We start from the raw sequence: 19080 nt of genomic DNA, 5'->3' as shown, positions 1-19080 counted from the left end.
TGAAGTAATAGTAATTACTGCAAAGTAAAACCAGATCTTGATATTTGTGTGGGATATCTGGGTTTATATAGAAATCATTTGCAAGTTCTGTAAAACTAGAGGTGGCTGTGAATCAGCTCATACACGTGCATCATATTTATCCAACCTCTTAACAACTATTCCTTATTGCTCCAATCAGCACTAGCCAGTCTCAGTGGACTTTATATAGATGTAGTATAAAGAGCTGTGGACAAACCTCTCTTCTGCTTCACTGCAGAGTGCTCAGAGTTGAAAGCTTTCCTGGAGACCTCAACATTTAGGGGTTTTTTCCTATCCTCTCTCTTCTTCTACCACACTCCACAACAGGAGAAACTACCTTTGTTATATTCAAATGGTGCAACTGATGATTTTTGAGACTTGAACTGATTAGTCCATGAAAAGATCTCTGCCACAACAAGTTTTCTTTTTCTACAGAGTAAAAGTGGTAGCTGAGCGTTTGAAGAGAGTAGTGAATATACAGCCTTTGAAGGCAATGCTATGAAAGAAGAATCAGTCAAAAATAGACAGAAACAAAATGCATAAGACTGCCTCATTTTCTTTAGAAGCTTTTATAATCTTTTCAGAAGATCTTCTCAAAATCTGAGTAGTATCTAAATTCCAGTCCTCTTTCTGTCTGTTCAAGCAGGCAGTTGTATTCTGACTGCAGATTTGCCCGGCTGTTTGCAGCTTCATCGGCTGCTGGACACTAAAACGAGGAGAGCTCTGCAAGGCACCAGACAAGGATGATCCTTGGGAACCTCAGTGGATTGAGTGAATTCAGACTCCTGGGTTTTTCTGGAACCTCTCCTTTACACCCTTTGCTCTTTGTAGTTTTATTATCTCTTCATTTTCTCACCTGGATGGCGAACACAGTGATAGCTTTGGTAACAAACAGTGATAATCGCCTTCACACCCCGATGTATTTCTTCCTCACTCAGCTGTCCTGTTGGGATATCTGCTATTTGTCAGTCATTATCCCAAGTATTCTCGAGAACCTGATGGTGGGAACAGTGAGTATTTCCAAGACAAGATGTGCAATGCAAATGTTTTCCTTCCTTTTCTTTGGAGTTGCTGAGTGTTTTCTCTTGGCCGCCATGTCCCTTGATGGTTATTTTGCAGTTTGCTCCCCCTTGCATTACACAATGATCATGAGCAGCAGGGTCTGCAGAAGCCTGGTTGTTGGAGCTTACATCTGTGGAACTGCTGTGGGCTTAGTTCACACCCTCATCACCTTCAGCTCACCCTTGTGTGGTTGTGCCATTGACCACTTCTTCTGTGAGATTCAGCCTCTCCTGGACGTGCTCTGTGGCAACACTCTCCCAAGTGAAATCCAGGTCATTGTGGTGGCTGTCTTTGCTATTCTGAGTCCTTTCTCACTGGTCATTTATTCCTGTATTCCTATCGTTTCCACAATTCTTCACATGGCATCAGCTGAGAGCCAGGAGAAGGCCTTTTCCACTTGCTCCTCACAGCTCCTGGTTGTGACTGTTTTTTATGGCACTGCAGGCTCCATGTACCTGCGGCCAAAATACAGCTACTGTGCATCTGTGGATAAATTCCTCTCCCTTTCTTATTCTCTGGTGACTCCTTTATTGAATCCCATCATTTGCAGTTTGAGGAATAAGGAGGTGAAAGGAGCCCTGAAGGAAAAAATGGAGCAAACCTAAGTTAGTGTGGAAATGAAATAGAAGATTTGGGTTGTTCCAGGTGTTTGTGGTGGAATTTTTCACTCTAAATTCTTGTTCAGGAAAATCGATTTCCAGATCTACTTCAGCTATTGGGGAGGAAGGAGGGAGAAGAGTGGAGATTTTTAGCTCTAAGAGGGAGTGTTAGAAGCTATGTTAACATTTTGGAAGGGAATTTCTTCCACATACTTAAGAAATTCTTCAATAAACTTATTTTTTTCCTTTTCTTTTCCTTGCTATTTTTCAAAAGCTTGAAAATTGCGCTTTACATACTTCTGAATTTTTGAACCAAAGAGTAATATTCAAGAGCCTGACTTTACTGAAAGGACTGAAAAGAATGAGTTTTCACCTGTTTGCATTTATTTCCTGAAACTGTTTAGTAAATCTGTTGGGGGAAAGGAGAGGACAGAATTCAGGCAATAATGTGGAGCCCAAGAAATTACTGAGGACTGATTTTTAATTCTGAGATTGTTACTGGGGCAAAAAAAAAAAAAAAAAAAAAAAAAAGAGGTGTGCAAAATTGCATTCCTGCCCCACTGCCTCAAAGATATTTCTTCAATTTTAGAGTCATTGTTTTAAACATGTTAGACCAAGTGTAGGCCTTTGAAGTACTTAACCACTGTAATCTTCTGTAACTATTAATACAACTCTTTATATTAAATGCTCAAAGCTTAAATGATATTGGAAAGATAAAGACATGCATTACTCCTTAAATTAATCCTTCATTCCTGGAAATAAATGAAAATATAAATATCATAAAAGTACATGTCCTGGTTTAAAAGACAGCTGTTTGCTAAGGAAAGCAGAAGCTTCCCTTTGGACTGAAAAATGTGATCCTTCCTTCCTTCTTTCCTTCCGATTATTAGGATTTTGAAATTAAGGGAGCTCTCAGGCAAAGATATGGGGGTAGGAATAACAGTTCTTTACTAGTGCAACTAACAAGACAAACAAGAACAACAGCAGCTATGGAATTAGCCACAAACAGACCAGTAACTCAGTCCCAGTGTTTTTTGGCTGCAGGCACCTTTTCCCTGAGCTGCAGTTCCCGGTGCTGGGGGCGGGCAGGTCCCGCAGAGCTGCAGGAGGGCTGGGGGTGATGGCAGAGCTGTCCCAGGGAGAGACAGAGAGAGATGGAGAGAGCTCTCCGCTCACGGTGTGGGTCCTGGGGCTCAGCAGAGTGCTGGAAGGTGGCAGGTTCCAGCGAGAAGGCAGCAGGGCAGGGTCCCACAGCAGTGAGGATGGCTCCCGGCGATGGCATGGCAGGAATGCAACACAGGCGGCGATCGTCCTTCTCGTCCCAACTCCAAGGGGGAAATGGGACCCAGGCCCAGCCTTCCGCTTCCTCTTCTGCATGTTTCAATCTCGCGGGGTTTCCCCTCTTCTCTCTCTCCTCCCCCTTGTCACCAGGGCCCAGTCAACAGGTATCTTAGCATGACAATGGGGAAAATTCCACAGAGGGAAAAGGGAAAGAAACAACCCCCAACAGTACAGGGTTCTTAATTGGATGTCATATGAATTTTTATCTTGAGAGTTTGTAAATCCACAAAAAAATTATAAGGTATAATATCCTTTGCAGAAGCTTGACATCTTTGATTTTAATCACATCTTATTTTGGACCAAAAAAATTTATTATAACAGAAAATGCTGTCTCATACTTTTAATTTTTTAAATTTCAAATGCATTACAAAAAGAATGCATTGTTTTTTGTCATATTGCTTTATTGGCATTAAAGTTTCTCCCCTAGTCATATATGCTAGACTCCTTACAGCAGCATTCCTAGAGAAGTGCACAACTGTGTGTATTATGAAAGAAGTGATGAAGAGGGGAAACCCAAGTAAAAAAAGCAGTGGGGATAAGAAAAGTGTAATTCATAAAACAAAAAACAAACAAAAAGCCCCCAACCAAAGAAAAAAAATGGTAAAATATAGTTCAGTAAAATGAAAGTAAGCATTAAAAACCTGGGAAGTTTCAGTCTGGTAAACCAGCAGGTCCAATTCTTTCTTGATTGATTATGCAAAATTTGTGAGTTCTCAAGTTTGTGGACAACACTAAATCAGAGGGAGTAGACAATGTGCCAAAGGGCCCCCATGTTTTAATGAATCCAGAGGAAGGCTGGATGAGTTCCTTGAACAGAGAGCCCAGCTCTAGGTGTCCAAACCAGGTGGGATTCAGCTGCCTCTTCATGGCTTGATTTTGGGGGAGCTGCATCCATGGATTCACACTTGCCCATCTTAAGTGTCTGGAATCTGAGCCTGAAGGATGGTTTCTATCAAAATGGAAATTAGCACTTCTAGGGCAGGGATCTTGTGCTTCAGAAGGAGTCTTTGCAGATGAGTGCTGTCCTCATGGCCTGGAATAGCAGGCATGCAGAAGAACTTACAGGACTGAGTCCCCTCCAGGGGAAGCTGCGTGTTCCTGGTCTCTGCTGGGGAAGAAAGGGTGGTGGTACCTTGGACAGGATGAGAAAGCAGAGAGTCAATGATAAAAACAAAAATCAACCTCTCCTTCACTTCCTTTCTGACTGAAACTGTAAAACAAAGCTCAGAGAACTCACATTTGTGGGATCAGTATGGTGACGAGGATTTGCAAATCTCAGCTGTTTCAAGAGAGGTGTTTAGCCCTCAAGTTACCTGAAGATCTATGAACCCTGAGGCTCTGTGAATGATTTCATTTGCCCAAGACTACTTGCACCGAACAAAATGAGTCTGCTTTACAGCAGAGCTTGGTCTCAGCTGATGCTAGAAATCTGACTGTGCAGTTGCCTCTTGAAGCAAGGTGCTCACTTTGAGAGAAAGTGTACAGGTGAAAAACTCGTCTTAATTCCTCCAGTTGGAACAGATCTTCAGTATTGTTCCAGAAAACTCTGAATTAACCCCACCTGATCTGATTTCAGGCTCCAGAGCACTGAATGGGAAAGCCTTACTGTGACAGACAGGAGAGCCAGGGGGAGAATCAAACCAACCATGGTGCAGAATAAACACAACTAAATCCAGTGCAGAGTTCCAGCTCTGTGCCAGGATCCTTGTGCTGGTCTGGAGCACAGAGGTGCGGGACGGAAACATGAAAACACACGCTTGGGCTCACAGGAATATCCAGAGACAATTAATCATCCTTTCAGAATTTCACGGAAGAGGTTAAATGTGTCCACACCTTGCTTATTTTCATCTTTTGAATGGAAAAGGGGATTTTGAATTTAGCTTTCTGTAAATGCTTTCATTGTATCTGCTTAAGTATAGCTGGAAGAAACCTGACTCCGTCTGGCAATAGAAGTATATGCTACTTGGGAATAATTGTCATAGGTTAAACACCCAGCAGATTGCACCAGTGATTCCTGCTGTCACTAGAATAGCCAGCCCGTGGAATTTTGTGACTCTCATGCCCTTGGTGCTCCAGAAAACATTGTAAACTCTAGATTGGCAGTAAATTGGCAGTAAAAACCAAATAAAATAAAACACAAATACAAAAAGGCAGAAAAGACTGTAGTTCTTAAATCTGAGTAAGTCTTTTGTTTTGCACTGCAGGTCTCGACATAATACGGTGAAAAATTAGTTTTTCTAGATAGAAAGTTTTACATCTAGGTATTTCTAATACGTACTACATCTTTACAAGGGATATGCTAGACACTGAGCTCTCATTTTAAAATAGTTCAGTAAACCATGCTAAATTCTCCAAACCAATAATTGCCATTTCAGATTTTGTCTGAATCAGGTTTTATTCTTTCCCCAGCCAGTGCCCTCTCTGCTCTTTGTCTTTCTTTCCATCTTCCTCTGTCCTTTCTCTCTGTCTGTCTAACTAGCTCTTTTTTGACATCACTTCCTTGCATTCCTTGGGCTTTCTCCTCTGTCTCCCACTGCTGCAGCTCTCCTTTCTCAGCGGAAGGTCCCAATGCTTTTGTCTGCCTCAGGCTCTGCAGCCACCCAGCCCGGGGCTGTTCACACCCTGCTTTGTGCCAGCCTTCTCAAGCCCCTCGGTACGGTTCTGTTTGCCAGCACTGCCATGCCCTGCTCCTCAGCACCTCCCAGCCGGGCCCCTGTGTCCGCCTGAGCCCGGCACTCAGCTGCGCTTCTCCAGCCCTCGGCAGCTCCCGCCTCCCTGCTCCCCCTCTCTGCTGTGCTCACACCCGGCAGAGCAGCACAGATCCGCCCCGTGCCCCAGCCCTGGCTCGGGGCCCGCCAGGAGCCTCCACCCTGCTCCTCACCTGCACCAGGTGTGCTGTCACCTGAGCAATGGCCAAACAACCGGGAGCCTGCAGCAGCCACTCATTCCCTGACACTGCAGCTGATGCCTCCATGGGCTTCCTAAAAGCACAGGCCACACAAAGCCAAGGGAATCAAAAGCAGATATATCTACTGAATAAATAAATTCCATACATCAATATCAATATCAATATCAATATCAATATCAATATCAATATCAATATTTATTGAAGGGCCTTCAGGAACATTTCAGGCAGACAAAGCCTCCCAGGGGCTACACTCCAAAATGGACCGTGGGTCACGGCTTCTCGTCCTTTTCTAAGTTTGGTCCATTTGCCTATTGGAGGTTTATTTCCAATGACAGCTTCAGGTAATGAAGTCATTTACCTTCAGTTTGTTCACCCCCAACTCACTTTTGTTTCCATTTCCTGGGGCCTGAGGCAGTGAGGGGTCCTTGATTGCCAGGCCTGGGCAGGAATTGCTGTGTCTGAGCAGAATGGGGAAGCAGCAGCTCACACTGTGCATGGAGTTTGGAGTCACACGCATAAGAATGGCAGGATTGCAAATCTATGAAAAATACAAAAGCTACAATCCTGAGGCATCAGGGGTGAATAGCAACCAGCTGCCTCTTTGGAGCCCGAGGAACAGCAACTGCCTGCCGCAAGGCCCAAAAGCTTGTTGGTCAAATGCAGCAGGAACAAAAGTGCCTCCAGCCATCCTGAGTGGGAATGTGGCTAAAGCTGTGTCAGATCCAAGGCAGCCTGGAGGAAGGAGTGAATGTGAAGCTGCTGAAGAACTGCCCAGGAGAGGCTGGGGCCCTGGCAGCCAAGGCTCACCCAGTGCAGCCTCTGGGGGTCCCTTTGGTGGGGCCAGCCCAGGGTCAGCCTGTGGGTGCACCTTGGGGGCACACCAAACTCACTGGAAAGGACCCTCTGAGAGCTTGGGTGCCTTGCACAGGAGTCTCACAGGCACAGGCCAGTGGAAGAACAGAGTGCAGTGGAACAGAAATGCCCGGCAGCCTGAGGGCCAGACACAAGTGTGACCTGGCTTGTGACAGCTCTGGGCAGGGCTCTGCTCACTGGGCTCTGTGCTCTGGGGAAGGAGTTCACTGATCCTTCACTCAGGGGAGGCCCTGCCAGCCAGTGAACCCCTGTGCATCAGAGGACAGGGGGAGCCATGTGGTTCCAGGGCCCAGGAGCCATGTGCTTCTGTGACCTCAAGGGGATCCATCCCTGTGTGCCCCCATGTCACTGAGGGGCAGCGATGTGGCACCTCTCCAGTGATTGTGACTCACAAGCCCAGGGCTCAGTATCCTGAGAGCAGGCTAACGTGTCAGCAGGTCTTCAGGATAGCTCAGCTTATTCCCGTGCTACGCACCTCTCTGCCTTTCAAGCAGATTTATTGTTTACTGTCCCCTTCAGCTTTTGTCCTCTCACAGGTAATTATGATTTGACTCTTGGGATAGATCATAGAGGAAGGAGAGAAAAGTCTAGGCTGCTTATACCTTCCTAGCTGAAGGCTGAGCTGTTGCCCCTTCGTAGGCTGTCCACATACAGGCTAGGCTAGAGTTCCTCTTTGCTGATTCTCTTTTCTTTACTATAGCCTAGGATAGGTAAGTAAGGGGTGAGTGCAGTCTGAGGGGCTGGGCTGAGCCCAGAGTGGCAAAAAGCCCACCTTGGATACTGCAGGAAGGAGTGGGACAGAAGGAGAGCAGCAAAGGCTGTAGTTAAGTTAGTGGCTGAAAGCTGGTCACTCCTGCAGAGGAGGGAAAAGCCAGAGAGCTCTGCTGTTGATGCTGTGACAGCAGCAGGGCCTCCTCAGAGAAGGTAACATGCACTGGAGCACTTCAGAAGGACCTTTGAAGCTCCTGGGGCTCTGTCACTGATCACAAAGGGGTGAGCCTGCAGTTCAGCAGCTGGCACAAGCACCACTGAAACTCTTGATGGCAAATGCTGTTCTTTCCATAGGTTGTATTTCTTTGGAGTTTTTATTCCTTTGGTGAGATGTAGTCATTTCTTTGCAATCAGGTGAGGGGATTGATGCTGATCCCTTCCTGGAGCACGTCCTTGGTCATCCAGAGCTTTGCCCGCTGCTCCTGAGAGGGACGATGGCCACAACAGGGAACAATTCCTGTGAGTACCAGCTTCACTGGCAGCTTTGGACTTTGTGACTCCCCACAGACAGCTGACATGACTGGTGCTCAGATCCCAGAATGATGTGCTCACAAGCTAGAGTGAAGTCTGGGATGTTTGCTGAGAATAGCCAGACTGCCCCAGGTTGTTTAGTCCCAGGAAAACACCTTTTGTCACTGTGAAGAAGACTTTGAAACATCATTGCTCATAGGGAGGTCTGACAGGTCCTTGAGTTGCCTTTTGTGCTCAGTACTTGCTTGTTTTCAAGAAGTTCCAGTCAGTTAGAATCAGGGAAAGCTTGACCTGATAATCCAGTCTAGAGCTCTGGTGAGAAGGCAAGGTACCCTGAGGCCCAGAAATCAGAGCTGGGGCTTGTTGGACTCTTGGCAAAGTAAGCAGGGGAACAGACTTTTCCAAATCAGGAAATTTCAATGGCAGTGCTAGGCTTCCCCTGATACTGAGTTGAAGGTTTGAGCTGGTTGTCCTGACTGCTTGTGTAGAAAGCTCAAAGTTTAAATATGCTCTCTCTCCTCGCCTCATCTCTTTCCAAATGGAATTTCTCTGCAGTCATCGCCGAGGGAATAGCTCCTCCAAAAAGGATCCTCTTCCCACCAGAGAAGATTTGCATGGTCTGGCAGCAGAGACAGAGTGCTGGAGCAGGGCTCTTCAATGTGGGCAACACGTGCTTCCTCAACGCTGTCCTGCAGTGCCTGACCTACACCCCCCCACTGGCCAACTACCTGCTGTCCCAAGAGCACAGCCAGGCCTGTGAGTGCTTTTAGGAGCATCTCCTGAAAATCTCTTCATCAAGTCCCAGATTCCCAGAACGTAAAATTTGTTTTCAGACAACAGCAGCCCTTTGTCAGCCCCATGAGTCTGTACTCTTTGAACACTGGAGCCTAGAACCCACTTGTCCTAGCCTGCTGCCTTACCCTTAATGAAAACACCTCTTTCTCCCTGGCAGTCTTTATTCCTGCAAGTTAAACCCTCTGTGCTTATTGCACAGAAAGCTCTTGGTTTACCATCCCTCTCTGAAGATTTTCTGCACACTAAAATGCCCTGGGACCATTGGGACATTGGGAGGAGTGGAGTATTGGAGTGGAGTGGCAGTGCAAGAGGAGGAGTATCCCACTGCTGTGGATGTTTTGCTAACCTAAGGAGCTTCCCTGTGTCCCTCTTCAGGTCACCAGCAGGGTTTCTGCATGATGTGCATCATGGAAGCACACGTGAACAAGGTCCTGCGTTCCCCTGTCAGTGCCATCCTGCCTTTGGCTGTCCTCAAGGTTTTCAAACGTAAGTCGTACCAGGTGCTTGAACAGGTTTCCTTCCCTCCTTCTATGAGAGAACTGAAACCTTCTTTCTTAGGCATAGGAGAACATTTGGAGCCCGGCAGGGAGGAAGATGCCCATGACTTCTTGTGCTGTACTGTCAATGCCATGCAGACAGCTTGTCTGAGTGAAAGCAGCGAGTAAGCACAAGCAAATCACCCTCACAAAGTTCTGAGCCCTTTGCACTGCTTGGTGTGCTCCCATCAAGGGAAACCTAAACCCTGGGCTTTCAGGCCAAGCAAAACTCTTGCAGGAGATAATGCTCTGTCTTCCCACTTGTTTCCAGCTTGGACCTCTCATCTCAATCCACTACCATTGTCTCTCAAATCTTTGGAGGCTTTCTGAGATCCAGAGGTATGTTTCCTCAACTCTTACTCTCTTTGACATTGCCTGTGTCCTTCTGTCTGCCTGTGCCTGACAGTTGGTCTGGTCGGTCAGGTACAATGTGTAAATGGGCAGTGTCAGTCAGCTTCCCATTGCTGAGCATTTGGATTTTTCCTTCCAGTCACCTGCGTCAGCTGCAAAGCCGTTTCTGACTCCTACGAGGCCTTCCTGGATATCCCTTTGGATATCAGAGTAAGAAGCTTTTGCAGTTGTGCTTCAAGACATGCCAAGGCCCTTGCAGCTTTCCAGAGTCAGCACATTTGTCTTCAAAATGTGTGCTGTGAGCACAAGAGATCTTGGTGGTGGGTGGGAAGGGGAATGGATGGTGTCCTCCTGCAGAGGCCATGGCACTGGTCTCTCTGTAGGTGCTGTCTTTAAGCTGGTCGAGCAGCATTATCCTCTCTGCACCCTCAATATATCCTCATCCTCCTTTGCTTTGCCCTCCCCTAACACTTGTCTGGCTCCCAGGCCGATGGGTTGGGTTGTTTGCACCACTGATGCCCCTGCATAGTGTCATGAGTTGATGTGAGTGGTGTGGTGGTACGGGGAGGGAGCTCTTGATGGCTCCGGGAGCCTCTGATACACAGGGAGATGTTCAGCATCCCACTCTCTTTCTGTCTCCTTCTGGACAGCTTCATGGTGGGTCTCTTCAGCATCAGCTGCAGGGGTTTGCTTGTCAGCTCGTGGGAGTTGTTTGGGTGAGGCAATTCCCTGCAGCTCAGTGTGCTCATTTGTCACTCTTGCAGACAGCCTCGACCCTCACTGCAGCTCTGGAGGACTTTGTGAGACCCGAGCACCTGGATGGTGAAAACTGCTACAAATGTAACACGTAAGATGATTACTAAGCACATATTACCAGCAGATCCTGTGTGAGGGAGTTGCATGTCATTGAGCAGAAGTCATCGCCTCATGGAGCTTTGCTGCACACAGAGGAGATGCAGCTTCTTTAAAATAGAGCAGGGAACAGCCTTAGAATAGCAAAAGCTGTGTGAGACAGGACAGGTTGCCTGGCCACCCTGGGGGAGGATTGGGTGCATTTCAGCACTGGGTTCTGTGCTTGGTTTCAAGGTGTAAGAAGAATGTTGCTGCCTTCAAGAAGTTCACAGTCCATTGCGCACCCAAGGTTCTCACGGTGTGTCTAAAAAGGTTTGACTGTTTCACCGGTAGGAAGATCAGCAAGGTTTGTACACAGCCGGTGTGCAGCTTTCTCTTCCTGGAGCAGATTTCCCTGAGCTTGTGCCAAGGCACTGGTCTTGGGTTCGTCATGTTCCCTTCTGGGGAGAGAATTCCCTTGGGAAGACAGGCAAGCGCTCTTCTCCAGCAGAGCTGCTTTGGCCAAGAACAGTTTCCTGCCACTCAAAGCATTACACCTTTGTGATGGGGTGCTTTATGGAAAACCAGCTGCTTGTGAGCCCCAAAGATGTATTTACACACCTCTGGCCCCTGGATGTGGCAGGCTATTCTGTGTCATAGGTCAGGGTCACTTCTGAGCCCTGCTGGTGTCTGTGCAGGTTGTGAAGTACCCCGAGTACCTGGATCTTCGCCCGTACATGTCCCAGGCAGAGGGAGAACCCCTCCGTTACTCCTTGTATGCTGTCCTGGTGCACAGTGGGGTCAGCTGTCATACAGGACACTATTTCTGCTACACAAAGGTAGTCAGCAATGTCCTTCCTTCCTTCCTTTTTTCTTTCCTTGCCAATGGGGAAAATGTGTGTGGGGAAGAGAAACTTTGCTGTCGGTGTTACTGACAGCCAAGGTTTTGGGGCAGGAGATGTCTTGAGGGGCTGGACTGGATTTGTTTTGACATACTCCTTGTTAGGTAGTTTTCTGCCTGTGTTTTTGGTGAGAAACCATGCAGAGATCTTTGTCCTTTTTTTTTCACAGGCCAGCAATGGGCTGTGGTACCTGATGGATGATGAGTCTGTGGAGCTTCGTTGCCTTGACACAGCTCTCAGGCAGCAAGCCTACCTGCTGTTTTATGCCAGGTAATAAGCAGCATTCAGATGCGTTCAGAAGATGTTTCCTTTTCCCTGTCTATTGGTTTGCTTCTCATAGTGCAGAGAATGCAGAGATTTCTCACCAAAGGCAATTACTACCAGCTTCATTCAGTGCTGTGGAACCTGTGCTGCCCCAAGTCTGTCCTTCAGGCTGCTGCCCTGATGTAGCCTGCTACTTGCCTGCTCTGTGATGCTAGACTTTTGTAGAAAAGAGTGAGGGAACTTAAAGGGACCTGCCAGGAAAGATGGGGAGGGAGCCTTTATCAGGAAGGGCTGGACAGGATGAAGGGTATCAGTTTTCAGCTGACCCATTATGGCAGGTTTCCATGAGATATTAGGAAGAAATGCTTGAGTGGAAGGGTGGTGAGAGCATGGAACAGGCTGCCCAAAGAAGCTGTGGGTGCCCCATCCTTGGAGGTTTTCAAGGCCAGGGTGGACAGGGCTTGGAGGGGCCTTGTCTATTGTGAGGTATTCCTGTCCATGACAGCGGGGTGGCACAAAATGAGCATTAAGATCCCTTCCAACCCAAGCAAGCGTGTGAACTTTAACATGAGGGTCTAGAAGGTATAAAGATGAGGTTTATCTGAGATCGGAGTAGACTTGGTGAGAAGACTCTAGCTAAAATTTCCATTAGTGGCCTTGGTTAAATCTTCTCTCTGTCATCGAAACCTCTCCAAGGAAATGAGCGAATCCCAGAGAGGGCTGCAAAAACAGCCCAAAACTGAGATCTTTCTTTTCCTTTCTCCAGGTGTTCTGATCTGAAAATTGGAGAAAGGGCTTCTTCCTCACTGGCACCACCGTATGCCCCTTCCTTCCTTCCTCAGTGGGCAGCCAGCAGCGAGCAGGTGGCTCCTGTTGGCCCACAGCGCTTGCCTGGCAGCACGAAGTTAACTCTGGGGAGGAGGGTCAGTGCACTAGAGGAGCAGTGGATCTCCTTCTAGCATCTCAGCATTTCTCCTTTTCCCCCTCTCAACATGCAGCACTCTTCACAGCCACAGTGCTGCCTCTTCTCCAAGCACCCCGGCTGCCTTCATCCCATTTGTGCCCCTTTGGCCCTTTGGCCTTGGCAGCCCTCCAGAAGAGCCTTTGGGAGGCTCAGAAATGTCCCTTCCCAGAACTCCTGGGAGATCCCCACTGACTCTGGTCCTTTCAGGAGAGAAGGGCAGGAACTCTCCACAGCTCTCTTTGCAGGACATGGCCCTGGGCATGGAAGGCGCTGGCAGGAAGCAGGACCGGAGCAGATCCCCGCTGTCGGGCAGGGATGGCCACAGCTGCTCTGGGGTCAGCACGGACTGGGACCACACAGCAGGGAGGAGAACGGGCCCTCCGAGTTGTAGCACCACTGCCAGGGATGGTGAAGCTTCAGGACCTTCCAACAGGAGCTTGCAGTGTGCTCCTGGCCCCGGGGTTGCTCAGGAGCAGGTCCTGCTGAGGCGGAGGGTCATGAGCAGATCCGTGCAGGGCAGCTACAACCTCTGCAGCCCCTCTGTGCAACACACAGACTACGAGCCCTCAGTGAGGAAGAGGAGGAGGCTGACAACACATTCCCCATGTTTTGATGAAAGCCCTGGGGATAGAGCAGATCCAGGGCCCCCCAGCTCCCGCTTGAAGCAGTCTCCCAAGCTCGGGGCTGCTCGGAGGCAAACCCGAGCGAGGTGCAGAGAGCAGAGGAGATCCCCACGGCGGGGCTCTGACCTGCACGGCCGCTTTGTGCAGTGCACAGACGACCAGCACCCCTCTGGGAGCAAGAGGAAGAGAAGGAGAACAAGTTCTTCCCGTTGTGACAGAGCCCCAGGGGATAACGCAGCTTCAGGGCCCTCCAACACCAGCTTCAAGCAGGCTCCTGTGCTCAGGGCTGCTCAGGAGCAATCCCGAGCGAGGCTGAGGGAGCGGAGGAGATCCCCAGAGCTGGGCTATGATCTCCACAGCCGGTTTGTGCAGCACGCAGCCCAGCGCCCTTCGGCGAGGAAGAGGAGGGTGCCCATGGCCTAGAGGGGCAGGTCTGAGAAGAGCTCGGGGCACTCTGGGAGTGCTGCAGTCAGATTTTGGCCCTGGCTGAAGCAGAAGGGAAGATGAGCACTGAGTTTTTTATCACAGGTGTCCTTTTTTTCTTCTCAAAGATGAAGAAACAGTTGGTTTATATGGGCGATGATGCTTGTGAATAGAGTAATAGGCTTTAATTAGAATTCTTCATTCCACAGTGTAGATAGTTTTTGCTGCTAATATAGGTCAGTAGTTGAAATCAATATTGAAGCAATTTTTTAATTAAAGCTAGAAAAATAAATGTTAAGTACAGACTGATATTACCTTTGCCAATGTCTCTTTTTCTCAGTCTCAAGGTGAAATCTTGCTGGGTGTCCCCACTCAAAGGAGGAATCTCCAGCCACATTCTGAGAAGGGGAGGGGGGGTTAGACGTCTGTCCTGTTGAAGAGTGGGGCTTTTCCAGAGTGAAGTGATGGACTGTGAGTGTCACAGTGCTCAGGGAGCTGTGCCAGCTGGGGCAGGATGCTCTGCCTGAGCAGGGATACAGCAGCTCCAGCTGTGTCCTGTCTACACCATAGCAGGAACGGCTTGAGCAAGGAGGGCCTCCTGTTTGTAGTGTTAAAGAATGCTGAGACCAGCTTGACCAAACTATCATGTCACTACTGTCACTGAAAACATCAGGATAAATTAAGCTCTCTAATGCTACTTTTAGTGTCAGGAAGCACACATTACTTTCTTAGAGTGCCCTTCTGGGCAACTCCTCCCACTTTATATTCCAGGCAGGATGCTGTGTGGTGTGGATGTCCCTCTGGGCAGTTCAGGTCACCTGTCCCAGCTGTGCTCTCTGCCAGTTTCTTTTGTGAGCCTCCTCACAGGCAGAGCAGAAGATGAGAAAACAAAATGTCCCTGACTCAGGACAAACGTGACTGAGCACAACCCCAAACTTCAGTGTATTATCAACACCATTCTCATTGCAAATCCAGAACACAGCACTGTAAGAGCTACCGAAATAAAGAAATTAACTCTACCCTGTCTGAAATGAGAACAGTGGCATTCCAGCACAATTGCTGAATTACCTTTGTTAGTTCCCTCTTTATCTCTGGGTTATGCCCAGTGTCCATGTGGTTCAGAAATTCTACATTCCTTGAGTCCATATTCAGCCATAAAATGCCTCTTCCAGGTCTGAGACCATTGATGCATATCAAGGTTAATTACAGTTGTTTTAGCAAAACGTAAAGCTTCAGGGCTTTTCCCAAGCTGTGTTCCCACTAGAGCAGCTTATGGCAAACCTTGCTAAATGTTGGCTACAGTGGCATATGACAGAGTGGAAAATTACACGGCTCATGATTAATTAAAAGAAGTAATTAGAAAACTGAATTGAAAGAATGAATTAGAAAAGGTATTTGTAAAGTTCTATCATTTCCAACACCATGAGGACATGCAAACAGAGAATCCCTGATCTGAGGGCAGGAGCAGCAAGGATGTCCAGGCCTTCACATGGAAGTGAGAGTCAGACGGGTCACATGGGAGAAACCAAAGTGGTGCTAGTACCTTCTTCAGCAGCAAAGCCTATTTTGTTGAATAGACCTGCCAAAACCTAATGTAAAAATGTATCAGAGGCAGCCAGTCAGGTTATGCTATAGAAGGGCAGTCCCACTTTTGCATGGCAAGGATTTCTAGCATACCTCCCTAAGGTGTGTGAATATCCCTCCCTTGAGCAGGGAAAGCCCTGAAGGTCACTTCTCATGGCTGAGCAAAATAGGTTTGCTCATGGTTGTTGGATGAGTGACATCAATCTCTATGCAATTGTTTTGCCTGATATCATAGAATTGCTTCTCTGTTGCTTCCAAGACAGTGCACTATACTGTAACACTAGTAGTTAGTTAGGGTGTGTTACTATGCTAGTTCCACTATGTTAGTTATGTTAGTAAGGCTGCCGATGCTATGTAACAAATAATTGTGATCAAGTTATTTTGCTTAATGATTGCAATCAATTTAAATGAATTCTTAATTTTATTTATATCAATAGATTTGGTTTGCCGTCTTTAATCCCACGGGGCAACGTTGTATACAGGCTCAATTACACCTCTGTAACCCTTTGCATAGAAACTGTTGAAGAGTCTGGGGCTGGGCTAGGATCCAGCTGCATGCAGACTTCTCTCTGAGGAGTTTAGAAAACAAAAGTGTCCTTCCTGTACCTGCTGACTTGACAGGAGGGCTTCTGTAACAAACTTTGTCTGGAGTGGGTCTGTTCTCCACTCACTGATAACTTTTGCAAGGAGCAGGGAGTTGGACTGGAGGAGCATTATGGGTCCCTTCCCACGTGAGATATTCGATGATCTGATGATTCTATTACATGGTGGAAGGGGAAAGGGATTTTCTTTTTGCCACCATGGAAGCTGGGAGAAGTATTAGTAAAAACACTGGTAAAGGGAGGGCTGCAGGGAGCAGTATCACCTTCCATCACTAAATTGGACTAGGATTTCATAAAATTAAATGAAGACCAACAGCCATGCCTGGCCTTGCTTATTGAGCCTTCTCCCAAGCACAATGGGAATATCTGCTGGTAGTGGATAACATTGAGTGAGTTGGTCTGTGCTGTGAAAGATGGTCTGACTGCTTGGTGGGCACATCTGTCAAATAAATCTTAGCCAAAGAAATAATTGGAATGCTAAATCCTTGTTTGCTGCAGCAGATGTGGCAAAGAAAGTGGGTGATTTTTGGTTGGTTGATTAGTTGGTTGGATGGGGATTATTTTTGTTGGTGGTGTTCTTTTAATCTTTCTGATTAATGACAAACCTTCGGAAGAAGGAGTAGGGGAACCTAGATGTTAATTTGTGGGCAAGAATGATCTTTTTGGTGCAACTTTATCCCAAAGTATATGTGAGGACTGCATCAATACACACTCCTTTGTCTTGGGTTCCTCTACGGCAGAGTCACTGATGGTGTGACCCAGAAATGACATATGGGTACAGACACCCAAATGGTTTAAAGTGGGCATGTTTCAGCAGACTGTAGTACACAGTAGCAGAAGCAGGGGAAGTATCTGGCAGCAGAGGATCATAAAGCCAAGGAGGATTAGCAGTGCCTTAGCAAAACCTATAGCCTGCATACTTCTTCATGATACCCTAAAAAGGGTCCTTCAAATCTGCGAGCGATGAGGTATGCCAGGAAATAGATCAAGGTAAACTAATTTTTAGTTGTAATGATCTGGACATCAACAGGGAAATAAAAATCAAGATTGGCAATGAGTGAATCTTTTGTCCCTTATCCCCAAGTGAATGTGGGCTGCATCTTTGTTTCACCTTCAAATTTTGCTGAGAAAGCATAAGTATGGTAAGCCTGTGTGGCAACTCTGTCATTAATCTGGCTGCATTATGAAGTAATAGTAATTACTGCAAAGTAAAACCAGATCTTGATAGTTCTGTGGGATATCTGGGTTTATATAGAAATCATTTGCAAGTTCTGTAAAACTAGAGGTGGCTGTGAATCAGCTCATACACGTGCATCATATTTATCCAACCTCTTAACAACTATTCCTTATTGCTCCAATCAGCACTAGCCAGTCTCAGTGGACTTTATATAGATGTAGTATAAAGAGCTGTGGACAAACCTCTCTTCTGCTTCACTGCACAGTGCTCAGAGTTGAAAGCTTTTCAGGAGACCTCAACATTTAGGGGTTTTTTCCTATCCTCTCTCTTCTTCTACCACACTCCACAACAGGAGAAACTACCTTTGTTATATTCAAATGTTGCAACTGATGATTTTTGAGACTTGAACTGATTAGTCCATGAAAAGATCTCTGCCACAACAAGTTTTCTTTTTCTACAGAGTAAAAGTGGTAGCTGAGCGTTTGAAGAGAGTAGTGAATATACAGCCTTTGAAGGCAATGCTATGAAAGAAGAATCAGTCAACAATAGACAGAAACAAAACACATAAGACTGCCTCATTTTCTTTCGAAGCTTTTATAATCTTTTCAGAAGATCTTCTCAAAATCTGAGTAGTATCTAAATTCTAGTCCTCTTTCTGTCTGTTCAAGCAGGCAGTTGTATTCTGACTGCAGATTTGCCCGGCTGTTTGCAGCTTCATCGGCTGCTGGACACTAAAACGAGGAGAGCTCTGCAAGGCACCAGACAAGGATGATCCTTGGGAACCTCAGTGGATTGAGTGAATTCAGACTCCTGGGTTTTTCTGGAACCTCTCCTTTACACCCTTTGCTCTTTCTAGTTTTATTATCTCTTCATATTCTCACCTTGATGGCGAACACAGTGATAGCTTTGATAAAAAACAGTGATAATCGCCTTCACACCCCGATGTATTTCTTCCTCACTCAGCTGTCCTGTTGGGATATCTGCTATTTGTCTGTCATTATCCCAAGTATTCTCGAGAACCTGATGGTGGGAACAGTGAGTATTTCCAAGACAAGATGTGCAATGCAGATGTTTTCCTTCCTTTTCCTTGGAGTTGCTGAGTGTTTTCTCTTGGCCGCCATGTCCCTTGATGGTTATTTTGCAGTTTGCTGCCCCTTGCATTACACAATTATCATGAGCAGCAGGGTCTGCAGAAGCCTGGTTGTTGGAGCTTACATCTGTGGAACTGCTGTGGGCTTAGTTCACACCCTCATCACCTTCAGCTCACCCTTGTGTGGTTGTGCCATTGACCACTTCTTCTGTGAGATTCAGCCTCTCCTGGACGTGCTCTGTGGCAACACTCTCCCAAGTGAAATCCAGGTCATTGTGGTGGCTGTCTTTACTATTCTGAGTCCTTTCTCACTGGTCATTTATTCCTGTATTCCTATCGTTTCCGCAATTCTTCACGTGGCATCAGCTGAGAGCCAGGAGAAGGCGTTTTCCACTTGCTCCTCACAGCTCCTGGTTGTGACTGTTTTTTATGGCACTGCAGGCTCCATGTACCTGCGGCCAAAATACAGCTACTGTGCATCTGTGGATAAATTCCTCTCCCTTTCTTATTCTCTGGTGACTCCTTTATTGAATCCCATCATTTACAGTTTGAGGAATAAGGAGGTGAAAGGAGCCCTGAAGAAGAAATGGAGCAAACCTAAGTTAGTGTGGAAATGAAATTGAAGATTTGGGTTGTTCCAGGTGTTTGTGGTGGAATTTTTCACTCTAAATTCTTGTTCAGGAAAATCAATTTCCAGATCTACTTCAGCTATTGGGAAGGAAGGAGGGAGAAGAGTGGAGATTTTTAGCTCTAAGAGGGAGTGTTAGAAGCTATGTTAACATTTTAGAAGGGAATTTCTTCCACATACTTAAGAAATTCTTCAATAAACTTATTTTTTTCCTTTTCTTTTCCTTGCTATTTTTCAAAAGCTTGAAAATTGTGCTTTACATACTTC

The 19080-nt window shown here is 46.7% G+C and overlaps 2 protein-coding genes across 2 annotated transcripts; both read left to right on the top strand.

The window, feature by feature from the left end:
* Positions 1-878: 878 nt before the first annotated feature.
* LOC134053477 (olfactory receptor 10C1-like) lies at positions 879-1658 on the top strand (the record flags this gene model as incomplete). Its single annotated transcript, XM_062508490.1, has 1 exon — positions 879-1658. A coding segment is annotated over exon 1 (780 nt), but the record flags the coding sequence as incomplete, so codon positions are not given.
* Positions 1659-17863: 16205 nt separating this feature from the next.
* LOC134053476 (olfactory receptor 10C1-like) lies at positions 17864-18802 on the top strand. The gene has a single exon (XM_062508489.1). The coding sequence runs from the start codon at positions 17864-17866 to the stop codon at positions 18800-18802; it is 939 nt and encodes a 312-aa protein (XP_062364473.1).
* Positions 18803-19080: the final 278 nt, after the last annotated feature.

This window comes from Cinclus cinclus, chromosome 24 (assembly GCF_963662255.1).
Source record: "Cinclus cinclus chromosome 24, bCinCin1.1, whole genome shotgun sequence".
Classification (NCBI taxonomy): Eukaryota; Metazoa; Chordata; class Aves; order Passeriformes; family Cinclidae; genus Cinclus; species Cinclus cinclus.
Note: the sequence above shows the minus strand (reverse complement) of the source record. Positions and strands in the feature narration are given on the sequence as shown.

What these genes read in the sequence shown, in the direction of transcription:
- LOC134053476 (XM_062508489.1), top strand. Translation starts at nt 17,864, where the DNA reads ATGATCCTTGGGAACCTCAGTGGATTGAGTGAATTCAGACTCCTGGGT.